Source organism: Suillus bovinus (genome assembly GCF_016758785.1).
Source record: "Suillus bovinus strain UH-Sbo-P2 chromosome Unknown EDB93scaffold_8, whole genome shotgun sequence".
Taxonomy (NCBI): Eukaryota; Fungi; Basidiomycota; class Agaricomycetes; order Boletales; family Suillaceae; genus Suillus; species Suillus bovinus.
Genome location: NW_024542064.1, coordinates 422,552 through 441,686, shown reverse-complemented (window position 1 = coordinate 441,686; position 19,135 = coordinate 422,552). Strand labels below are relative to the sequence as shown.

General features: G+C 47.6%; 6 protein-coding genes across 6 annotated transcripts; 4 read left to right on the top strand and 2 right to left on the bottom strand.

The window, feature by feature from the left end:
- Nucleotides 1–3,823: 3,823 nt before the first annotated feature.
- On the bottom strand, nt 3,824–5,526 carry EDB93DRAFT_1125956 (uncharacterized protein). Its single transcript, XM_041448737.1, has 5 exons — nt 5,330–5,526; nt 4,938–5,230; nt 4,610–4,857; nt 4,251–4,410; nt 3,824–4,196 (listed from the first exon to the last, which is right to left on the bottom strand). The coding sequence occupies exons 1-5, from the start codon at nt 5,409–5,411 to the stop codon at nt 4,179–4,181; spliced, it is 801 nt and encodes a 266-aa protein (XP_041311188.1). The 5' UTR covers nt 5,412–5,526; the 3' UTR covers nt 3,824–4,178.
- Nucleotides 5,527–5,686: 160 nt separating this feature from the next.
- Nucleotides 5,687–7,392, top strand: EDB93DRAFT_1125954 (chaperonin 10-like protein). The gene is made up of 4 exons (XM_041448736.1): nt 5,687–5,941; nt 5,992–6,283; nt 6,334–6,736; nt 6,788–7,392. The coding sequence occupies exons 1-4, from the start codon at nt 5,797–5,799 to the stop codon at nt 7,082–7,084; spliced, it is 1,137 nt and encodes a 378-aa protein (XP_041311187.1). The 5' UTR covers nt 5,687–5,796; the 3' UTR covers nt 7,085–7,392.
- A 3,094-nt stretch (nt 7,393–10,486) lies between these two features.
- Nucleotides 10,487–12,042, top strand: EDB93DRAFT_871731 (FMN-linked oxidoreductase). Its single transcript, XM_041457766.1, has 5 exons — nt 10,487–10,861; nt 10,921–11,016; nt 11,073–11,403; nt 11,459–11,590; nt 11,648–12,042. The coding sequence occupies exons 1-5, from the start codon at nt 10,579–10,581 to the stop codon at nt 11,811–11,813; spliced, it is 1,008 nt and encodes a 335-aa protein (XP_041311186.1). The 5' UTR covers nt 10,487–10,578; the 3' UTR covers nt 11,814–12,042.
- Nucleotides 12,043–13,373: 1,331 nt separating this feature from the next.
- EDB93DRAFT_1125922 (emp24/gp25L/p24 family/GOLD-domain-containing protein) lies at nt 13,374–14,504 on the top strand (the record flags this gene model as incomplete). Its single annotated transcript, XM_041448735.1, has 4 exons — nt 13,374–13,810; nt 13,864–13,945; nt 14,002–14,132; nt 14,186–14,504. Coding segments are annotated over exons 1-4 (656 nt in total), but the record flags the coding sequence as incomplete, so codon positions are not given.
- Nucleotides 14,505–14,805: 301 nt separating this feature from the next.
- EDB93DRAFT_871398 (enolase C-terminal domain-like protein) lies at nt 14,806–16,728 on the top strand. Its single transcript, XM_041457765.1, has 9 exons — nt 14,806–14,910; nt 14,964–15,182; nt 15,238–15,442; nt 15,490–15,663; nt 15,708–15,853; nt 15,951–16,092; nt 16,155–16,180; nt 16,242–16,335; nt 16,536–16,728. Exons 1-9 carry the CDS (start codon nt 14,866–14,868, stop codon nt 16,664–16,666), a joined length of 1,182 nt encoding a protein of 393 aa, XP_041311184.1. The 5' UTR covers nt 14,806–14,865; the 3' UTR covers nt 16,667–16,728.
- On the bottom strand, nt 16,658–18,222 carry EDB93DRAFT_1307635 (pyridoxal phosphate-dependent transferase; the record flags this gene model as incomplete). The annotated part of the gene is made up of 4 exons (XM_041454770.1): nt 16,658–16,951; nt 17,008–17,421; nt 17,474–17,820; nt 17,877–18,222. 4 exons carry the CDS (start codon nt 18,220–18,222, stop codon nt 16,790–16,792), a joined length of 1,269 nt encoding a protein of 422 aa, XP_041311183.1. The 3' UTR covers nt 16,658–16,789.
- Between the last annotated feature and the right edge of the window lie 913 nt (nt 18,223–19,135).

The following is a 19,135-nucleotide window of genomic DNA, read 5'->3' as shown; positions in this document are numbered from 1 at the left end:
ATCTAGGTGGACCTCCGACCCCCGTACTACCTCACCATGAAAGCACTGTCTGGTCCCATCTTGGATGATCTAAAAGTACATTTTGCTTGTCTCTCGGACACACGTAAATCAAATGTCGTCCAGAATCCTTGTCTCCTAAATTGCCCACGTAAGGGTTACGACGTCGTTTTTCCTATCCGTCGGATAATGTTTCAACCCCCGTGCAAGAGATCATCATCCGAAGGAACTCACCTGTGAACTCCAGACCTGAATTTCCTCTTTATTTCCGATGTTTGAGGGCTTTCAAACACATCTATGGAATACCTATCTGTCTTAACATCTTTGACACCCCGAGGTCGCAAGTGCGATTCAGACACGTTGAAGGCGGCCGCACTCGGGGTATTAAGCCGGGCTGTGCTCATAGTAGGAATGCGTGGTTGCGAGCGGAGTGGACCCCCCGGTTTCGAGTGTTGAGCTGCTATCTGCTGAATGGCCCCCATGATCGTCATCACATCACCCTTTTGGTTTGACCCATCAAACATCTCCCTTCCGTTCTTCATCCACTTTTTACGCTCCTTATCGTACAGTCCTTCCTCGCAGATCTTATCCATCGTAACTTGTGCGAGATCCTCCAGCGCATCTCGATTATGCGAGAGATTTGTACCCATCAGGTGTTCCAACAGATCTTCAAATGGTACTTCTGACATTTGTGTAGTTTGGCGAATGGTGGTTCACTGAGGATTTGAGCCGAAGACCAGGGCGATGGTCGTCGCAGATAGACAGGTAATCTAATCGAGGCGGACTATCGAACATTGATCTTATTCCCAGAAGAACCCAGTGTCATGTGTCCCCTCCTGAAAATTTGGTAAACGGTGCTCGAGTCTGTGGCTCGAACTTGACACTTGACGCGCCACAACTCTCTCAATTCACAATCTCGAGCAGTCCAGAGCCCTTCATGATGTCGCGGTAGTACTAATGGTGATTCGGATGAGCCCGAGCGCTTCTGATAAGTCTGGAGCTATTGCCACCTGACTGAATGACCGTGACCACGACTCGAATGATTACGATCATGGCCGGGCACTCAGTCACTGCCGCCGCGGCATGCTCAAAGTTCTACAGCATCAACTCCTATGTCACGTAATATCGATTGGGCCGCACTTTATCTATGAATGCAGACGATGCAGCTCCTCATCGTGCTTGTACTTTTCGGGTCATCGCAGCACCTGTTCACACTTTTTGAAAAATGGACGGAGATGAAGCAACTGACTTGTGGGGTTGCTGGGGAAGTAACCAGGGTTGTCATAAATGAGGTGCACGAGGCAGTCCACTGATCTTCGAATGCAACACGGTTGACGTTGACCAAAGTCACTCGACTTTCAATGCCCGTGACTTCCCCCATAAGGTGGTTGACGTGCGCAACCCGTTGCTCTACACACCTCGGAATATTCTGGAGGTTGGAATGTTCGAGATCTTCACTATCAGACTCGAAACGATCTATCATAGATCAGCGCGAGCCCGAGTCTGGTAAACTTGATCATGAGTTGTTCCGAGGTCGCTGAACGGTCGCGCACTATCGCACTGCAAAATAGAAGAACCATCTCCCTTCTGTTCGGTCTGCCTAGAGGTACTGAGAATACAAAGGTGAATACTATTTTATCCTGCATCCTGGAAATCCATGCATGAAGCGACTCAAACGCGACTTCCAGCTTTCATCTCCGCTGGCTTCTGTGGGGCTGACCTGTGATTGGGAAAGGAGTGAACGTTAGCTCGGTCCGAGCATTGACGAGATCGCCGCGGCTGAGGGAAGGTTTCTGTGGCGCCCGGATGTGGCCAGATACTTATCTCGACTAAATGTGACAATGCCCAGTTAGTTTATCCAGCGCCAAACATTGATCTCCCATGGAACTGTACGTACTAATGGTCTTGTATTCTCCAGACTCATTCGTTGTAATTTCTAGAATATACGACTGCCTCACGGCGAGTTTTAGCCATCATTAAAAATATTTGTCGGGGTAGTCCCTCGCTACTCCTGACAATGACTCCCGACTTCGATCCTATTACGACGTGGCAATGGCATCACCATGCTGATATACATAGAGCGGCTTCGACATTTGTTTGTGCTCCGCTCAATCAGCCCGCAAACAGATCGACCTGCCAAATTTTATTGAACCGGGACATGAAGCGCTTGTTGATGTCACAACGTCAAGGCCGGAATAGAAGGTGGGTGGTCCAATGACGTTAAACCTTTATCCTATCTTCGTCTAGGAAGAACCACTTCTGCCCGGCTGAAGATCGCCTGCGAACCAAATTTTATGAACCATTAGCCGTTCATGTTAGCCCGACCACCACACAACGCCGGTCAATCATACGGTCCGTACCACTTGACTCCATCTCACCGTAGTTACTGTATTTTTTATCAGAAATAATATCTAGGTAAAGCAAATGCTCACGATATGGTAGTTGTGTAGGACGCACCATATACCCCTGAAGCGAATTGAATCGTACCGAACCTCCGGAGTAAGCTACGTTATTGCCAGTTGTGACATCACAAGGCACGGCTGACAGCGTCGGACAACGACCTTCGGAAGCCCTTTGAGCAGGCTTTCATGTGTGTACGAATGATTCGGTCGCCCTCAGGAGTACCGGTCCGCGTGAATTATATGATGTACTCGGGTTGCTCTCAGAAAGTCCTTCTGATGATATCAATGATCAACCATGCATGATGATAATTCTACGGTTCCACGACTCTCGCGTCTTGGCTCGAAAAGTTCTGTGAAACCAGAAGAACTTCTAATACGCATACGAATTCGAAGCCCATATACTACATACACAGTCGAACAAACGCAAACAAATGACCAACTTGACGATGTGACCGGGTTTTTTCACGAGTTGGAGCTGGTTTGACGCAAAGATTTGCGAGGAAATCTCGCTGCAAGTACGCATCTGTTTGCCACTTATTGGTCCGCTTCGCCTTCCTTCTTCCGATCATGCATGAAAAAATAGATTGAGTTGCTACCTTGCGTTAACCGCTTTTCTTCACCGATGGGGCCGCAGATCACAGGGTGGTGATCTGTATCGACTCAGAAGCATCCAAGTTTTGTCGCCTATGGCACGTGCAACCCCGAGTCGGATGATAATGCTGGCGATATCTGTGTTGGTCAGTAGGATCCGGCACCAATGCTCGCCCCTCTTCGTTTCCTCATAAACACCGAAGGGAAATCCTTCACCGAGGTTCGTCCCCTCATTTACATTTGCCAGAAGTGCCACGTACTCGCGATTAAACTAGTAGGTCCGCAGCCGAATAGCAAACCCTAGACTTACCACCATCGTAACAAAGACGCGCCCATTCTGAGTGAATCGTGACGCATGGCTCGTCGATCAACGTCATACTGTTGAACCTAAACCGTGAGCCTTGTTACCGTGTCTTCATCGTGTCAGTCAGGTGTTCCAATTGAAGTGGATATTAAAAACGTACCAGAATGATTTCGGCGGCACATGTGCATATGTATGGTTTGAAACTGTTGAGGTTGTTAGCCCGGCTGTACCTAGGTAGCCGCCTGGTTGCCCTAGGCCTTTGGTATCAGCTTGATACCCGGATTTTCGAATGGGAACAGTGAACACGTGCCCAATAATTACAAGTCAGTGGTGGTCTGCTGTCATGAACAAGGACATATAGGTAGCATAGGTGGTCTCCGGAGGACACGGTCCGGTCGGCAAAAGGGAATGCGAGCGAGGGAAGGTCGCCCCTGTTTCGGGTATTACCGATGCGGGCACTTAAATTTGGCTCAACATATTTTATTGCGCCTAAACTATCTATGAAATTTGAATCAATAAATTTGGTAGAGAAATGATTGCCAAGAACCATGTTAAGTTTAAAATTCATCACGCTTGACTATTTCTTGTCTAGTCCTCGACATCACTGCCACCGAGCAAGAAGATATTATATGTATATGATCGGTGGTCGGACCTGAGGAAAGATAGGCTATCTTCAGGGACTGGTCATCGTTCACCAGCATCGGGAAATGGTACATGATCTTATAACCTGATAAGTTTCTACCGTGGAACATACTATTCCACGAGGAAGTCTCAAACTGATAGTGTTTTCCTCACATGGACACAGCAAGACCGACTTCATTTGCAAAGCTTCACATATACAAACATTTCTCCGCACTGTCGTGAGAATAGTGGTGGCCCCTGTTCTAACGACCCATCCAGCCCTGGTAACGACGTATGAGTAGGGGTTATGACGTCAAACTGCGAGATATACATACACCATCAACAACCAAGAGTTCGCCACAGACATATTGACTTGCGCTGCTAGCGAGGAACACCACCGGACCGGCAAAGTCTTCGGGGCTACCCCACCTCCCTGCCGGGATCCGTTCGGATATCTGTCTGAAGCGTGTGGGGTCCGCTAGAAGCCTCTCGTTCCTGATGGTATATCAGACCAGAGAAAAAAAGGTATATGCCAAAGAACCGGATGATAAGAGTTTGTGAAGAGAAGACAAAATGCGAAATGAAGCCTCAGCCGGCGGGAAGATGTTGATCAGGCTGCTAAACTATCACTAGTAACGTCACGAGTTCGCATAACACAAGATACCCGGGCGATAACAAGAAAAGATATACGTACATGTCTGTGGCAATATAACCCGGGCAGATGCCGTTTACTTGGACGTTATGCTGACTCCATTCGTTACTGAGAGCCTTCGTGAGTTGGCCGAGTGCGCCTTTAGCTGCGGCATAAGCCGGGACGGTAAGACCGCCTTGAAATGTTAACAAGGAACAAAAATTAATGATTTTCCCCCTCCGAAGTGGAACCATGTGCTGGCCCGCCGCTTGCGAAATAAGCCACACAGATTTGAGGTTCACGTCCAGAACCTAAAATGAAAGGAGAAAACATGTACAACTTGAGAATATGATGGCAGGAAGGTTAAACAGAACTCGAGTGGATGACCTACATCATCCCAATCCTTCTCCGGGAAATCGACACTCGGCGATCTCCGCTGTATTCCAGCACAGTTGACCAGAATATGAATATTACCGCCCATGAGCTCCAGAGCCTCAGGGAAAAGTTCCCTGACGGAATCCAAGTTGCCCAAGTCGCAATAAACGACTTGGACGTTCACACCTAGTGAACGAATGACATTCACCGTGTCCATATTCGGCTCCGCATCCGGGGAGGGGGGGCGCTGAACAACACATATCGAGGCCCCGGCTTGAGCTAAAGCTAAAGCACATGCAGCGCCGATGCCTGTCGTTAGGTCAACCGCAACGGTAAGAACCAAGATAAGAAATCAAATTTGCCTTGATCAGTTAAAGCGAAGTTCTAGGCGAGGAAGGAGTACAGTACCTCTGGTAGCTCCAGTGATGAGGACGTTTTTTCCTGCGAGAGAAAAGAGACGTAGAGACGGTACAGAGGGGGTTGGATCCATTTTGAGAATGATTCACATAAGAGACCCACCTGGATCTTTATATTCAGCTCGAGCATGTTGACCAAGATTTGATTTTACCCCGCATCGGCTTACGACCCGAGCAACCGGCAGCGAGATTTCGATAAATGATTTTTTTGTAATAAAATAATATATTTATCCCGATTTGGCCATATACAGTCCGGTGTCATTGTCTTATTGATTCGCATTTTGCAAATACGTTTACGGTCAACCGGACCGAATGGATCTTTCCCAATCTGGTTGAATGATAAGTTGAAGTTCTCCTCACGAGATTGCTCCTTCTTGCAACTTTATATTGTATATATAAGGTCACCAGTTGATACTAGGATGTACATCCCTTAACACTTTCCCTCCACCTATCACAATCATGTCTCCCGCTACGGTTCAATCACAACGTGCAGTCGTCCTTCACGGTCCTAAGGACCTTCGTCTCGAAGAACGCCCATTCTGGCTTCCACCGTACAACCACGCACAAGTAGCAATACAGTCGACAGGACTGTGCGGAAGCGACTGTGAGTTATTCCTCTACTCTTAAAGTTCGACCTTCGAGCAAATTTCCTAGTGCACTATTATCTAGAAGGTCGCAATGGTGATTTTGCACTCCAAGCACCTCTCGTCCTCGGCCATGAATCAGCAGGTGTGATCACCGCCGTCGGTCCGGGTGTGAAAAATTTAGCTCTCGGTCAACGCGTTGCAATAGAGGCCGGCATCATGTGCAATGAGTGCAATTATTGCCAGTCTGGCCGTTACAATCTGTGTAAAGATATGCGCTTTGCCAGTAGCGCAAAGACCTTTCCTCATCTTGACGGGACCCTACAAGACCGGATGAACCATCCAGCGCACGCTATTCATCCGTGAGCCCCTTCATCTAATCGTTTCTTCATACATTCTAACTCTTCGTTAGACTCCCTGATAACTGCAGCTTTGAACAAGCCGCCTTGGCTGAACCACTGTCAGTTTTGATACACGCTGCTAGACGAGCCAAGCTTGCTTCAGGTCAACGTGTTCTCGTGTTCGGTGTGGGCACAATTGGCGTCCTCGCTTGTGCACTAGCCAATGCATACGGTGCCTCTCAGGTCGTTGCCATCGACATTAACCAGGCACGATTGGACTTTGCGAAATCGCACGGTTTCGCTTCACAAACATACTGCTTGCCCATGGCTGACAAGGCCAAAACGACAGAAGAGCAGCTTCAACGTGCAAAAGACAACGTCTCGACTGTCTTGTCTAAATTCAACGAACCTGAAGGTTTCGACGTGGTCTTCGAATGTACGGGCGCTGAACCCTGTATCCAGATGTCCATTCATGTACGTTAATAGTCTGGGAAGCTTCGATCATCGCTGACTTGCAACTGTTAGGCTGCTGTCACGGGTGGCAAAGTCATGCTGATCGGAATGGGGTCACGAAATGTCATGCTTCCGCTTTCTGCAGCAGCCCTGCGTGAAGTAGACATTCAAGGTTCCTTCCGTTATGCCAACACGTACCCTGAAGCTCTCAAGTTGCTTGCAACGGGCAAACTCCGCAATATCGAAAAACTTATTACGCACCGCTTTACCTTGGCAGATACCGCTCGAGCTTTTGAATTATTGGCTCGTGGCAAAGACGAGGATGGAAACATGGCGATCAAGATTATAATTGGGCCTTCATCATCATAGTTCTCGTATATCTGTTATTTTCATCTTTATATTTAACGAACGGACTAAAAAGGCTGCGAGCGTTGTAATGTAACTTGTCATATTTCGGCACAGGCATTTTGAATCATCCTACGGGCATTTGTATGTTATTACGCGCGCGCACTTTGCAATACACAATTATTCGCAGCCACATTTCCATCGTGGATAAAAGTGAAGTGAATGGAAACGAAGTGGCGTCTTGCAAGATCTTCTACAAAAAGCTCATTTTGTTATACTGGCGCGCTTGCGAGATGGACCGGAGCCGTAGTAGTTGTAGTAGATACATCAAGTATGAAGTTAACATGTTACGTTCGTACTTCCACGTGCCACAGCATGTAGCGCCCATCATTGCTCCCAGTAGCGATACTTTCCCTGGAACCACTGGTAGCCGACTCACCTCCAGAATGATAAGAACTATCCCACTCGATAATTCACGCACGTGAAAGGATAGCCAAGTTGAGCGCAAGAGTTGATCACTACAATGATCACCTGCTATCGGCAGACCAGGCGCTTTCATTACTTTTCCTCAACAAAACGTAACTGACCAAACTATGTGGATCAAACTACCTCAAAATTCGAAGCGAAGCACCTAGAGATCACGTCCCTTCGCCGATGATGCTACTCGATCGAAAGCTCTGACCCTCAAAAAGCAAAAAAGTGTATAACCTCACGCAATGCACTCACTTCTATTGACACACCGCGGAAAAGCCTCCATGTTGCAGGTTCATGAGAAGCCCAAAGTCCTTCTTCTCCCGCGATGATTGAAAGGCGCTACGGATGTAACAAGGAAAGGAAGCCGAAGGTCTGGGCACCATCATCATTCTAGCGGGCTTGCAGCGGATGCAATTTTTTTTTTTTTTTTTGAGTTTCGAGAAAGAGAAAGACCCATGCGCTGAGAACGCAGGAACGCGGGGGGGTGAATCTTCAACAACCAGTTCGTACCCAAATTCAGGCGCGCATAAATTCCGTCCCTGGGTAACCTGTTATCATTTTGGTGGGTTGGTGCCAAATTTCCCTTAGCTCATACGCGCCATCAAGGAAAACCGGGGCCGAGGTCGATGGGAAAAAGAAGGAACGAGTATCGCTTGAACCGATGATATGGGTTTGTTGATGGTGCTACAGCTGGCAAAGCCATTACCCTTCCACGTGAGCGATGATCCGTTTTATGCATTTGTTTGTTCCGTTCCACGTATTTTGTTTTGTCCTTGCAGCGAAAGATGGGATGTCCGTGTACGCGCCAGCGAGAGGATAGGTTTGAACGATGTGTTATGGATGGAGGGGACTGTGACTATCTACGTATTTTGGATGCTAAATTGGTCGCGGGGAGAAGCAGCGGAGCGGACGGACGTCGCGAGCGTTTCGCGGCGTGTGCGAAATGGGTGAGATAAAAGAACAAGGAATGACAGATTAGTAGAGAAGAAGTAGCAGTGTTGGGTTGGGTGGTTGCCACTGGCAGTGGTCAGCCGCCGGACTGTTTGTCGAATTTCGGGTTTGCGATTGCAATGACTTCGCACATGTGAGTAAAATTGCTATATCTGATCTGCACGATGCTCACATGCTTATTATTACAAAGAGTCATCGGCTAGATGAACCCTGAAAGCTGCTTGGGGGTAGTGCATGTGCATGCGCTCTTATTAATATCTGTTACATATGCCGAAGGTCTACATACTATAACCGAGAAAATCATCATGGTCAGAAGCTGTGAGTGCGGATAACCGTGCGCGTCTCGAGGCTGATACGAAAACCTGATACAAGATACGGTTGTGACTGTAATAATTGGACCCCTGTGGCCATGGTACCGCCATTTCTTCAAGTGAATTCCTGCTCCAGTAAGTGTAGCTGCACCACCGTTCTACTTCCACTTTGTCTACTTTTGGCGAGCTAACAATGATTATTCTAAGACATGTTTGAGAGTAACTACACCCGAGAGGTAAACCGTATCGCAGGACCCTTGCGCCTGGAAGTTCCGGTAGAGGGTGGATGATCTGTTCCTCATGGGCTTCGATCTCCGCCGTGTTCCTCCTTTATCGCGGCTGCAGTCTCAACGATCAACGACATGTATTTCAAGACTCGGTGGAGATCCACGATTTCAACTTATCAGTTATTGACAGTCCGCGTGTCAGTTTTGATAGAGCGATGGAACGCCCTTGAATCCCATGCTGTCGTCGTTTGTGACGTAGGTGCCTCGATGACGCCGCCTTCCTATGCAAGTATTTTTTCGATGCGTCAACGATGTCCAGCAGGCTACAAAGTCGACGATGTCGTCAAGGGGATGAGGAGCATGAGGGAAATTCACAGTGAAGTCCAGATAGTGTCGCCAGTGATGGATGCAAGGATGTTCAAATCTTCGATATGCTTGCCAGTGTTTGTAAGTGAGCAATGAAGAACATGTGCAATATTGAGCATTGATCGTGTCAAGGACGGTATCCCCAGAATTCATGTTGGCCTCTATGAATTAGCAGATAGAATTGCAGCATTGTTGTAGAAAGAGGTAGGCAGAAAGACTAGATAGATCAGTGTCATTTACTTTGGTAACAGAAGCATACGCTGTATAGATACTTTGTCGGACCGGCTGCACGTCCAAATCGATAATTTATGTGAGATCCGCTACCACCGATGTACACAGAAACCCACTAGTCGGAGAGGTGCTGTCAAGTTACATGACTCAACAGATTTGGATTGCCAAATGCACGGTAGCTATGATAGGCTGCCATAGCCCGCCACCTGCCAGAGGGAATCAGCATTAAGCCAGACGAGATATATCGCATCATCATTATACTGGCGGGAGATTTAAAAAAACCTGCCTCGCGATAGATTGATGGTTTGGAAAGTACCACCTGCGTACAGCGGAAGTTAGCGAATACCAACAAAGTAGGATTACAAATCGTTTTCCGCTGGAAATTACCGAAGTAACTTCAGCACCGGTGCCAACAACCATCAAGTCACCGTCGTCCAATCCGCCGCCAAACCGATCCGTTCGACCAACAGCACTCTGGATCCTGTCAAATATCCAATTTAATTCTCGTCATCCTGTAAACTCCATATATGTTTTTACGTCCGTTCTCTCTCTCTCTCTCTCCTCACTACCCTACCCTGTCAGGCGCGACGCCACTACATTCGGCAACCATTTTCAGACCCTTATCGTCTACAGTATGACAATAACATCTAGGACCGAAGTCTAGATCTTTATAATCACTATATCTATATGTATCTACGCCACGTTCCTTATCATATTGCATTACAGCGCGCACCTACATCCTACCAGCGGCCCTTCGCACTCATAGACCCTTGTACATTCTTACAAGTACTGCGAAGGGAAATGTGACAATCACATCTCGCGGCTTGCCGCTGTAAAGCTTGCATGAATGTTGATGAAAGTTAGTCAGCAAGTGCCAAAACAAGTCCTGTCGACTGTCAGACAATGACCTCGAATATTTCCGTTAGCCTGCGGGCAAGTCCATCTTCACTGGTGTAGAATGGCCATTCCAGATCTCACCTACATCGCTGCTCCCATGGTCAAGCAAAGTGATGCTCCCTTCCGCATGTTGACACAACGACATGGAGCAACTCTCGCGTATACGCAGATGCTTGACCCTCACAAGCTTCTTGAAGATCGAGATTACCTCGAGTTTCATCAGCGTGATCTGACTTTTGGTCGCGATGCTTGTAATGAGACGGTGGTGGTCCAGCTATGCGGTAATGACCCTGAGATCATCGTTCAAGCTGGAAAGAAGATACAAGACTTGTGCAGCGGTATTGGTGGGCGTAATTTCTCGAATGAAATGTATTTGCAACTGAATTGACTGCAAAGTTCTTAGATTTGAACCTAGGATGCCCACAAGAGCATGCCCGTGAAGATCGCTACGGCGGTTATCTTCTCGCCAAAAAGGATTGGCCACTCGTCCAGACCATAGGCAAGCAGTTTCAACCTTATCGAATACCTTCTCAATTGGTGAGCATGCGATTCTAGTTTCTGCGATGTCCCACCTATTGCAGCCACCGACTTCCGTAAAATTACGCCTCTGTCCTTCATCGTCACCCCCATCATCCACAGTTGAATTTGCCACTCTGCTGGAACAGGCAGGTGCATCTTGGGTAACTCTTCATGCGCGTCACGTATCCGCCAGACGACGGCGTCAGGGCGCTGCAGATTTAGATGTGGTTCGCACTCTAAAGACAGCACTCAGAGTACCAGTCGTGAGCAATGGCAACGTCCGTACATGGGAGGATGTACAGAAGAACAAGGAAGAGACCCAAGCTGATGGTATCATGGTAGGAGAAACTTTGCTAGGCAATCCTTGGTTTGTCCGCTGTCCTCCATTTCCTGGTACCGCGTCATTAATCGTACACGAACAGCATATTTGCAAATATCATCCCAGACCCTGTTCGAGTATCTCTTGAATACCTAGAAATCTGCAAAGAACTCCCTGATATTGCGACTCATAAGACTATCGAGACTCATGTCAGACATTTTATTGAATTTCAGTGGTATGTCGCCCGTGCAGCTTTCGTCGCAGGATCGCATGTCTTACTGCTGTGATTTAGCTCTCGGCGGCCATGGTATAATAAATTTCGCACAGCACTGCCTGCATGTGAAGGGGTTCACGACATCGAGCACTTATTACGCACGAAGGTGACCAGATGGCGGGGCAAGGCTGGACTCAAAAATCATGACGCATGTCTCGATGATCTAGAATGTATCACGGATTGAAATATTCACAGTTTTCACCTGATTCTTCCCCTGCTAGTAGGTACAAGCACACTAAAAAGGAATACAGTATCGCAGAGTATCTATAGAGTGTATCGCGGCTGTGTCATAATCATTGAAGAAAACGGCTTTAGGAACACATTGGTCCGATTCAACTGGCAGTATGTAGTCCGAGAAGACCGCCGCGGCGATGATTTCGTGTTTGAATGACCAAATTCTGTCCTAACAATCTCGCTAAACGTTCTGGGATTAAACCATAGACACCGTTCGTCGGCTCTGTAGCTGACAGGAGAAATCGAGACTAGCAACGTTGGGATAGATTTAAATTGTGTAGCTCACGGACCTCTGATTAATTACGAGCTGTTCGGGTCCGATTATAGTGCATAACCTAGTATGCCCCAAGACTAGAACAACTTTAGAATGAGAGAATGTTATACGACGCACATACTGACTTGATTTAATGCAAGTCTGCCACTCACACCGTCACCATGTACGCCATGACGAAGATTTTAAATGTTCAGACCCTGCCTCTAAAATTGATGTTACACAGGCGCGTTTAAGCTGTGCAGAAATATATCCATCTAGATCTGCGAGTAGCAAAGTCAGCGAAGCCTAAAATTGAACCAAAGGCGCACAAGAACACACCAACTGGGGGGCGCAAGCTAGAAGTAAACGCTTAGCAGTAGTCTCCGTCATAAAATTAGCCAGTCTTCCTGCTATCTGAGAGTTATTCAAATCCTATTCGGAATAGATCCCATACTACCTCGTACAACTCTTCCTTTCTCCTTGTTCGCCGTCATTGCTGCTCCAACAGCATTTACGTCTGCCAGTACCGCACCGGCTGTCTTCGGTCATTTACTGCCGATAACGAATCTCGCGCCAAAAACTCTGAGTATGATTGCTCTGCAAATTGCGGGTATAATGGTGTAAGTTTGCTTGAAATGTATTGGCAGGACCCAACCTCGTGACTCAACCCCCTTTGCGCGTTGTAATAATTGCGGCGCGGGCGCGCTATCCCAACAATTTGAAGCAACAACCGGCGAAATTCGGCGGAGTTGATACATTGCGAACGCAAGTCATGTTAACTTGTTCGTCGTTCGATTACTCGATGTGATATTCACTCGAAAACGTCAGCTTGATGTTTTTGTGACTTCCGGTCAATGATAAGCGGTCGTAACTACTAAAAAGAAACATTGATATTTTAGCTCAAAGATTGACCATAATCACACGTAGATGTGAGGTTAGGGCGCAGACATACGTTTTTGATTGTATCTTTCTATCAAACCCCTGCAAAAGTGCAACGGTATCACAAGACACACTAACTGGGGGCGACAAGCTAGAATAAGATACTTAGTATACCCCGACAAAAGTATTCGAACAATTCGTATGAGTCAGTCGATCCTGAGGCCTGAGAGGTCATGTCGACCATAAAGAGAGTATATCTTCGAAGTTCTGAAAGTTGAAACGCGCAAAGATCATCTTCGGGAATTCCCAGACCGGCTACCTGATAGATTACCGTGCACATCGTTCTACTACCAAACTGCCAGCCTGCGTCTTCACGACTACTTCGACTATTGGCCCTTCTGGCTCTCTGTAGTTCTTTTCTCTCTCCCGCACTAACGATAGATAGGGGGCGTTCTACCTATTGACATTATAGCTCAGTGGACACTTAATCATGGCACGAATAACAATGCTTTCTCTCCTCGCATTCTTCGCACTCATTGCTCCTTTCACGCACGCCATCAAATTCGCCCTACCAGCAGCTCGTTTGCCTATCCCAAAATGCATATGGAACGCTGCGCATACCCATGCACTTGTCATCGTCACCGCTAACGTTGGGCCTGGGGCAAACCAACGGGTAGACATCGAAATTTTAGATTCAACACCTCACCGTAACGTCTATCTATCAAAACGCGACATTAAAGGCGAGACGAGACTTGCTGTCACAGCACATGGCGAGGGAGAGGTTGGAGTCTGTTTCAAGAATTATCTATCCCCTGGTGCGTTTGTTGTTAGCGGGGTATCTTATTGGCAATTACTTATGGCGTTCTAGAGATCAAACTGGACATGGCACGGAATATGTCGCGCACTATCGATCTGGATATTGATATTGGGGCTGACGCTGTTGACTACAAGTGTGTTATGCGTTTGTTCGATATGATAGCTTACTGACTCCCTCCTTGTCATCAAGCGCAATTGCAAACCAAGAATCACTCTCTGGGCTTGAGACAGAAATGCGAAAGTTGGAAGGAGTTGTAAAAGAGATAGTCGATGAACTCGAATATCTCAAGAAGCGCGAAGAACGTTTTTCAGACACCAATCGTCAGTCTTCTTTGGGTTACTGCACATTATTATGAGTCTTATGTTCCTTGCAGTTGTGACGAATCGCCGCGTGCAGAATTTTGCCTGGTTCACCATTCTTGCCCTCACGTCCCTTGGGGTTTGGCAGATTCTCCACCTTCGGTCGTTTTTCAAGCGCAAGTACCTCATTGATTAATGGGTATGTAAGGCGTGCAATGTGGATGACAGTACTGCTTATAACTTGGGAGATGTGCGGTAGGACGCTCTTGTCCTCTACATCAGATTCAATATGTTATACTCCATTCCATTATACAGGAGATGTTGTCACCGGTCTTTTCTGCTTCAATGCCTAAGCCATCATTACAGTCACAAGGTATCTTCCTGGTGCTTATTTATTGCACGTCGAGGTGAAACAACTTGACAAATGTTTGGACGAGGCCATGAGCATCACGCAGCCTTGCGAAACTGATTTTACGAGTAAAAAGCCAGTGACTTGTGGCAACTTGCTCCACGTAAGAAATCTGATTCCCTTAGCTGCTCAAGTTCAGGATGTAAATGAGTTATTCCCGATACACATGCCCATTGCGCATCAATCGCATACTCAAAAATGTATCAAGAATACGATTTGTCCGTCGGTACTACGCGGACCGGTCATGTTCAGCTGATCACCCTCAATTCAACATTAAATCGCGGACCATGCAGCTGAAGGGAAGACTCCCTCTCTCACTTTTCGTCTCCATTAAAGAGGCAAATTATGTCCCTTAAAACTTCATCTTCCGGCTTCATCTCAAAGATTGAGGTTCGTCCCACAACGTGCATCAGGTTTTCCAGCATACTCACCGTCAAATATAGGTCTTCCGCGTGCCTCCACGCTGGCTCTTTGTGCGCATTGAGACAGCCGATGGAATCGTTGGCTGGGGAGAATCCACCCTGGAAGGACACACCGAAGCAATTGAGGGCGCTTTCGTTGACCTCGCACAACGTTTTCTTGGTTGGGATGCAGATGGTATCGAAGATATCTGGCAGACTGCATACCGCGCTCGGTTTTATCGCGGTGGACCTGTCTTAATGGTGGGCGTTTCTATCTGCTTCCTTGCTTACCATTCGTCTAAATATATGCGACCAGTCGGCTCTGTCTGGCCTTGATATTGCACTCTGGGATATCAAGGGCAAGAAGCTCGGAGTTCCTGTGTGGCAGCTTTTAGGTGGTAAAGTCAGGGATCGTGTTCGTGTGTATGGATGGATCGGTGGCGACCATCCAAGTGCTGTCCGTGAAGCAGCACGTGAGCGCAAAGAGCAAGGATTCACTGCTGTAAAGATGAATGCTACTGGTAAGTTCTATTGACCTTGTGATACAACGGGTCTGAATCGTACATAGAGGCTCTTGCGTGGCTTGACTCCCCCGAGCTCTTGAAGGGGACAGTGGAGCGCGTGCGTGAAGTTCGCGCGTTGGGGATGGATGTTGGAGTGGACTTTCATGGACGGGTACACAAGGGTATGGCTCGCCAGCTCGCCAAGCTTCTTGAGGGCGAGGGTGTCTTATTCATCGAAGGTGAGAAGCATTTTTATGTGGCACAAGTACTGAATTTGGTTTAGAACCCCTTCTGCCTACTCAACCTTCGGAATTTGCGGATCTTGGGCGCCTCGTTTCTACTCCTATTGCTGCTGGGGAGCGGCTCTACTCGCGACATGAGTTTCGTCCTTACTTTGAAGGACATGCGCTAGATGTCGCACAACCAGACGTGGGTGCTCACCTCTCACCTGAGCTCCAAAGTCCATTCTTTTTTTTCTGTTTTTGCCCATCTCCTTATGTGCAAACAAACTGACAGAATGTATAAGGTCTCCCATTGTGGTGGAATATCGGAGTTGGCACGTATCGCATCTATGGCAGAAACATACGATGTTGCACTTGCCCCGCACTGTCCGTTAGGACCGATTGCTTTGGCCGCATGTATTGCTGTTGGTGTGTCGAAGCTTAATTGTGAGTCTTTGGCATGTGGTCTGGCCCTTATAAAATAGGCGCTCACGATTTCGGGCGTCCAGATTTTATTCAAGAAATGAGCTGGCAGGTGAATTTCTCGCTCTGATATCCCATGACATGTGACACGCGAAAAAACTGGCTTTTTGTAGATGCATTACAACAGCGATGACGCAGACCTGTTCACATATCTCGCAGATCCAAGTGTTTTTGCTGTGAAGGACGGGTATGTCACAACTCCCAGTGGTGAGTACTATTCTCGCTCGGGCCTGATTGGTTCATTTTCTTTTTGGAGGGACCTGCATGATGTGTTGCCCATACGCACAGCAGTAGACTTTACTACCTCTTCCTCAGCAATGATCATGTTGGCATTCTTCTTTCCATCCGATCTCCAACATCCTAATCTTGATGCTCTGCGCTAAACGTCTGACACGTTATCTACATAGGACCTGGATTGGGTATCACTATCAACGAGGAGCTTGTGCGTACCCGTGCCAAGGAATATAGTCGAGCTGGCGTTGAGGCGTGGCGTAACCCAATATGGAGGGGAGAGGATGGAAGCATTAGGGAGTGGTAAAATTTCACTTCCCTACTTAGCTGCGAGAAAACACTGGGAAAAACAGGCCATCCTCAAGACTACGCAGTGCTAAGAAAATACATCCCGATGTCACATATATACATGTTCACCTTCACCTTATTGCTAAGCTAGAACTTCCCGCAGTACGTCCAAGATCTTCTCCACTTCCTCGGCAGTGTTATAGTGGACAAATGAGATGCGGACGACCCCGTCATCAACGTCCAGCTTTGGGCGTAAATTATCAATAAGATGGTAGGAACCGAAGTAGCCGCGTTGAATCGTGATCTGTGCAACACCCATAATCGAATACAATCACTGAGTGAGATTACTGAAATACTTACCCCTCCCTTTTTGTAGAATGCTTCCACGATATCCTTACTCTTGATCGCGTTCTGTCCGACGACAACAAAGCAGACAGTGGAAATCCTTGAAAAATCGACCTCGCTTTTTCCGAAGATGCGAACGCCCCTGTCAACTTGTTTTGCGTCCGTCAGGAAGCGGAGCAAGGGCGTCAAAATCTCCTGCTCATGTTTTGCGATCGCGTCGAAAGATGCTGTGAGATCATCTGCTGGGGTCAACGACTTGAGATATGGCACGATTGCCGATGCACCATACACAAGCTCGTGACCTGGACCGTCTGGTTGAAACTTTCGGGGCTTGTCATCTACCTTTAGGAAATCATGGGCAATGGATGTTAAAGATGTCTGCAGAGCTGCTGACCGCACGTAAGCAACAGCATTGTGAGGCCCGAACACCTACAAACAGTGTCAGTGTCAGACACCAAATCAAAGTCGCGGATATTGAGACCTTGTATGACGAAATTACGCAGTAATCGACATCCCACTTTTGTACGTCCATTCTTCTATGCGGTGCGTATGCAACGCAGTCCAAAACCACTTCGATCTTTATTGCTCCCTGTTCTTTTGCACGCTGGCGAAGAGCTTTCACTATCTCTTCTACAGGATGCACAGATCCTAAAATATTGGAGCACGCGGTGATCGCGGCCAGCCTGGTGCGTGATGAGACCAGGGGCAAAAGTTCTTCAACCTTATATGCGACCGAGTAAGGATTTTCTGCAGATACTGGTATGGGACGCCAGTATTTGAGCACGGCATTGCGCCGCTCAGCCAGACGCTTCCAAGGACCATTGTTGGCTAAAATGAGCAGTGAGATTCTTCAACAAAAGATACAGGAAGACAATGACAGACACCTTCATGTTCATAGCTGATGATGAATTCATCTCCAGGTTGGATATCATTTTCGAGTGCTCTAGCGATATTCTCGAATAGCATCGTCGAACTCGAACCAAACCCAACCTCATCGAGAGATGTAGCATTGAACAACTCTACAGCAGCAATGGAGCCCTCAACAACATACTGAGAGTTAATAGCCGCACAGCCAGCTTTCAGCGGAGCATTGGTGTTGGATAGATAATCCACGATCCGATCGATTGCTGGTTGAGCAGTCCGTGACCCCCCTGCGTTGTCGGCATAGATGTGCCCTGATTTCAGGGACGGAAAGCAAGCGCGAGCTTTGTTGATGTCAAGAACAGTCATCTGTTGTCGTCAAGGATATAGTGCGAGTAAAGTGACTGGTCCGAGCCCTTTATAGTCCAGTAGTCCAGCATCGTCTCTGCACGAAGAAACCAAAAGTCCCGCGGGAACGGCCGATCAAGGTTCTTGTGAGCGTGTTTTGGGGATTGGATGTGCTAAAGGCCACCGTATTTGGGGTCTAGCTTCGTATCCCCCGATGGCCTCGTATAAACTACCCTACTGGTGGGTCATGGTTACCATTTGCAGCTGGCCAGTCATCAAGCACGGTTGCAGTCATGTCTCGGAACTTCTACTCCCACTGGGTATATGGGCTCAGTAGTATCTTTCCTAAACAGAACAAGACGGTAGGTGCAGTTGGAGTAGCAGTAGCCTGACGAGAATTTTCGCAGTTCGAAACTGCTGCCATCCCGCCTAGCGGCCCTAGCCAACTGACCCTGCAGTAAGGTCTAAGGGCATGGTTGCCTCGTGACGCTCTACTGGACGCTTCTGCTTCTGGCTTGGGCTTCGCTTCCAAGTAATTCGCTTCAATGATTAATAGTATCCAGATAAGTGACGTTTAGAGCCCACCTGTGGCTCAGACATTGGATCATGATGGAGTCCGATATGCTCCATGAATCCTCGGGCTTGAGCTTGAGGCCTGATTCAATAGTGATATGGCCAGTGCATAATGCGTTGTTCGAATTAGAAGGACAGGGAAGAATTCTGGAGTCAAATGGAAGTGGTCATAGTGGGCTAAGGCACAAATGAAAGAAAATCGGCTGCCAAGATACCCGTCATGTGATTAGATTTGGGAAGTCCGGCAAGTTACTAACCTGAATCTGTAGACGAGTCATAAGCAATATCGGATAGATCCCAACCTCTTAGTCAGTGAGCGCGTCACGCACTGATGATTTAGAGCATACGCGTACATAGTCGA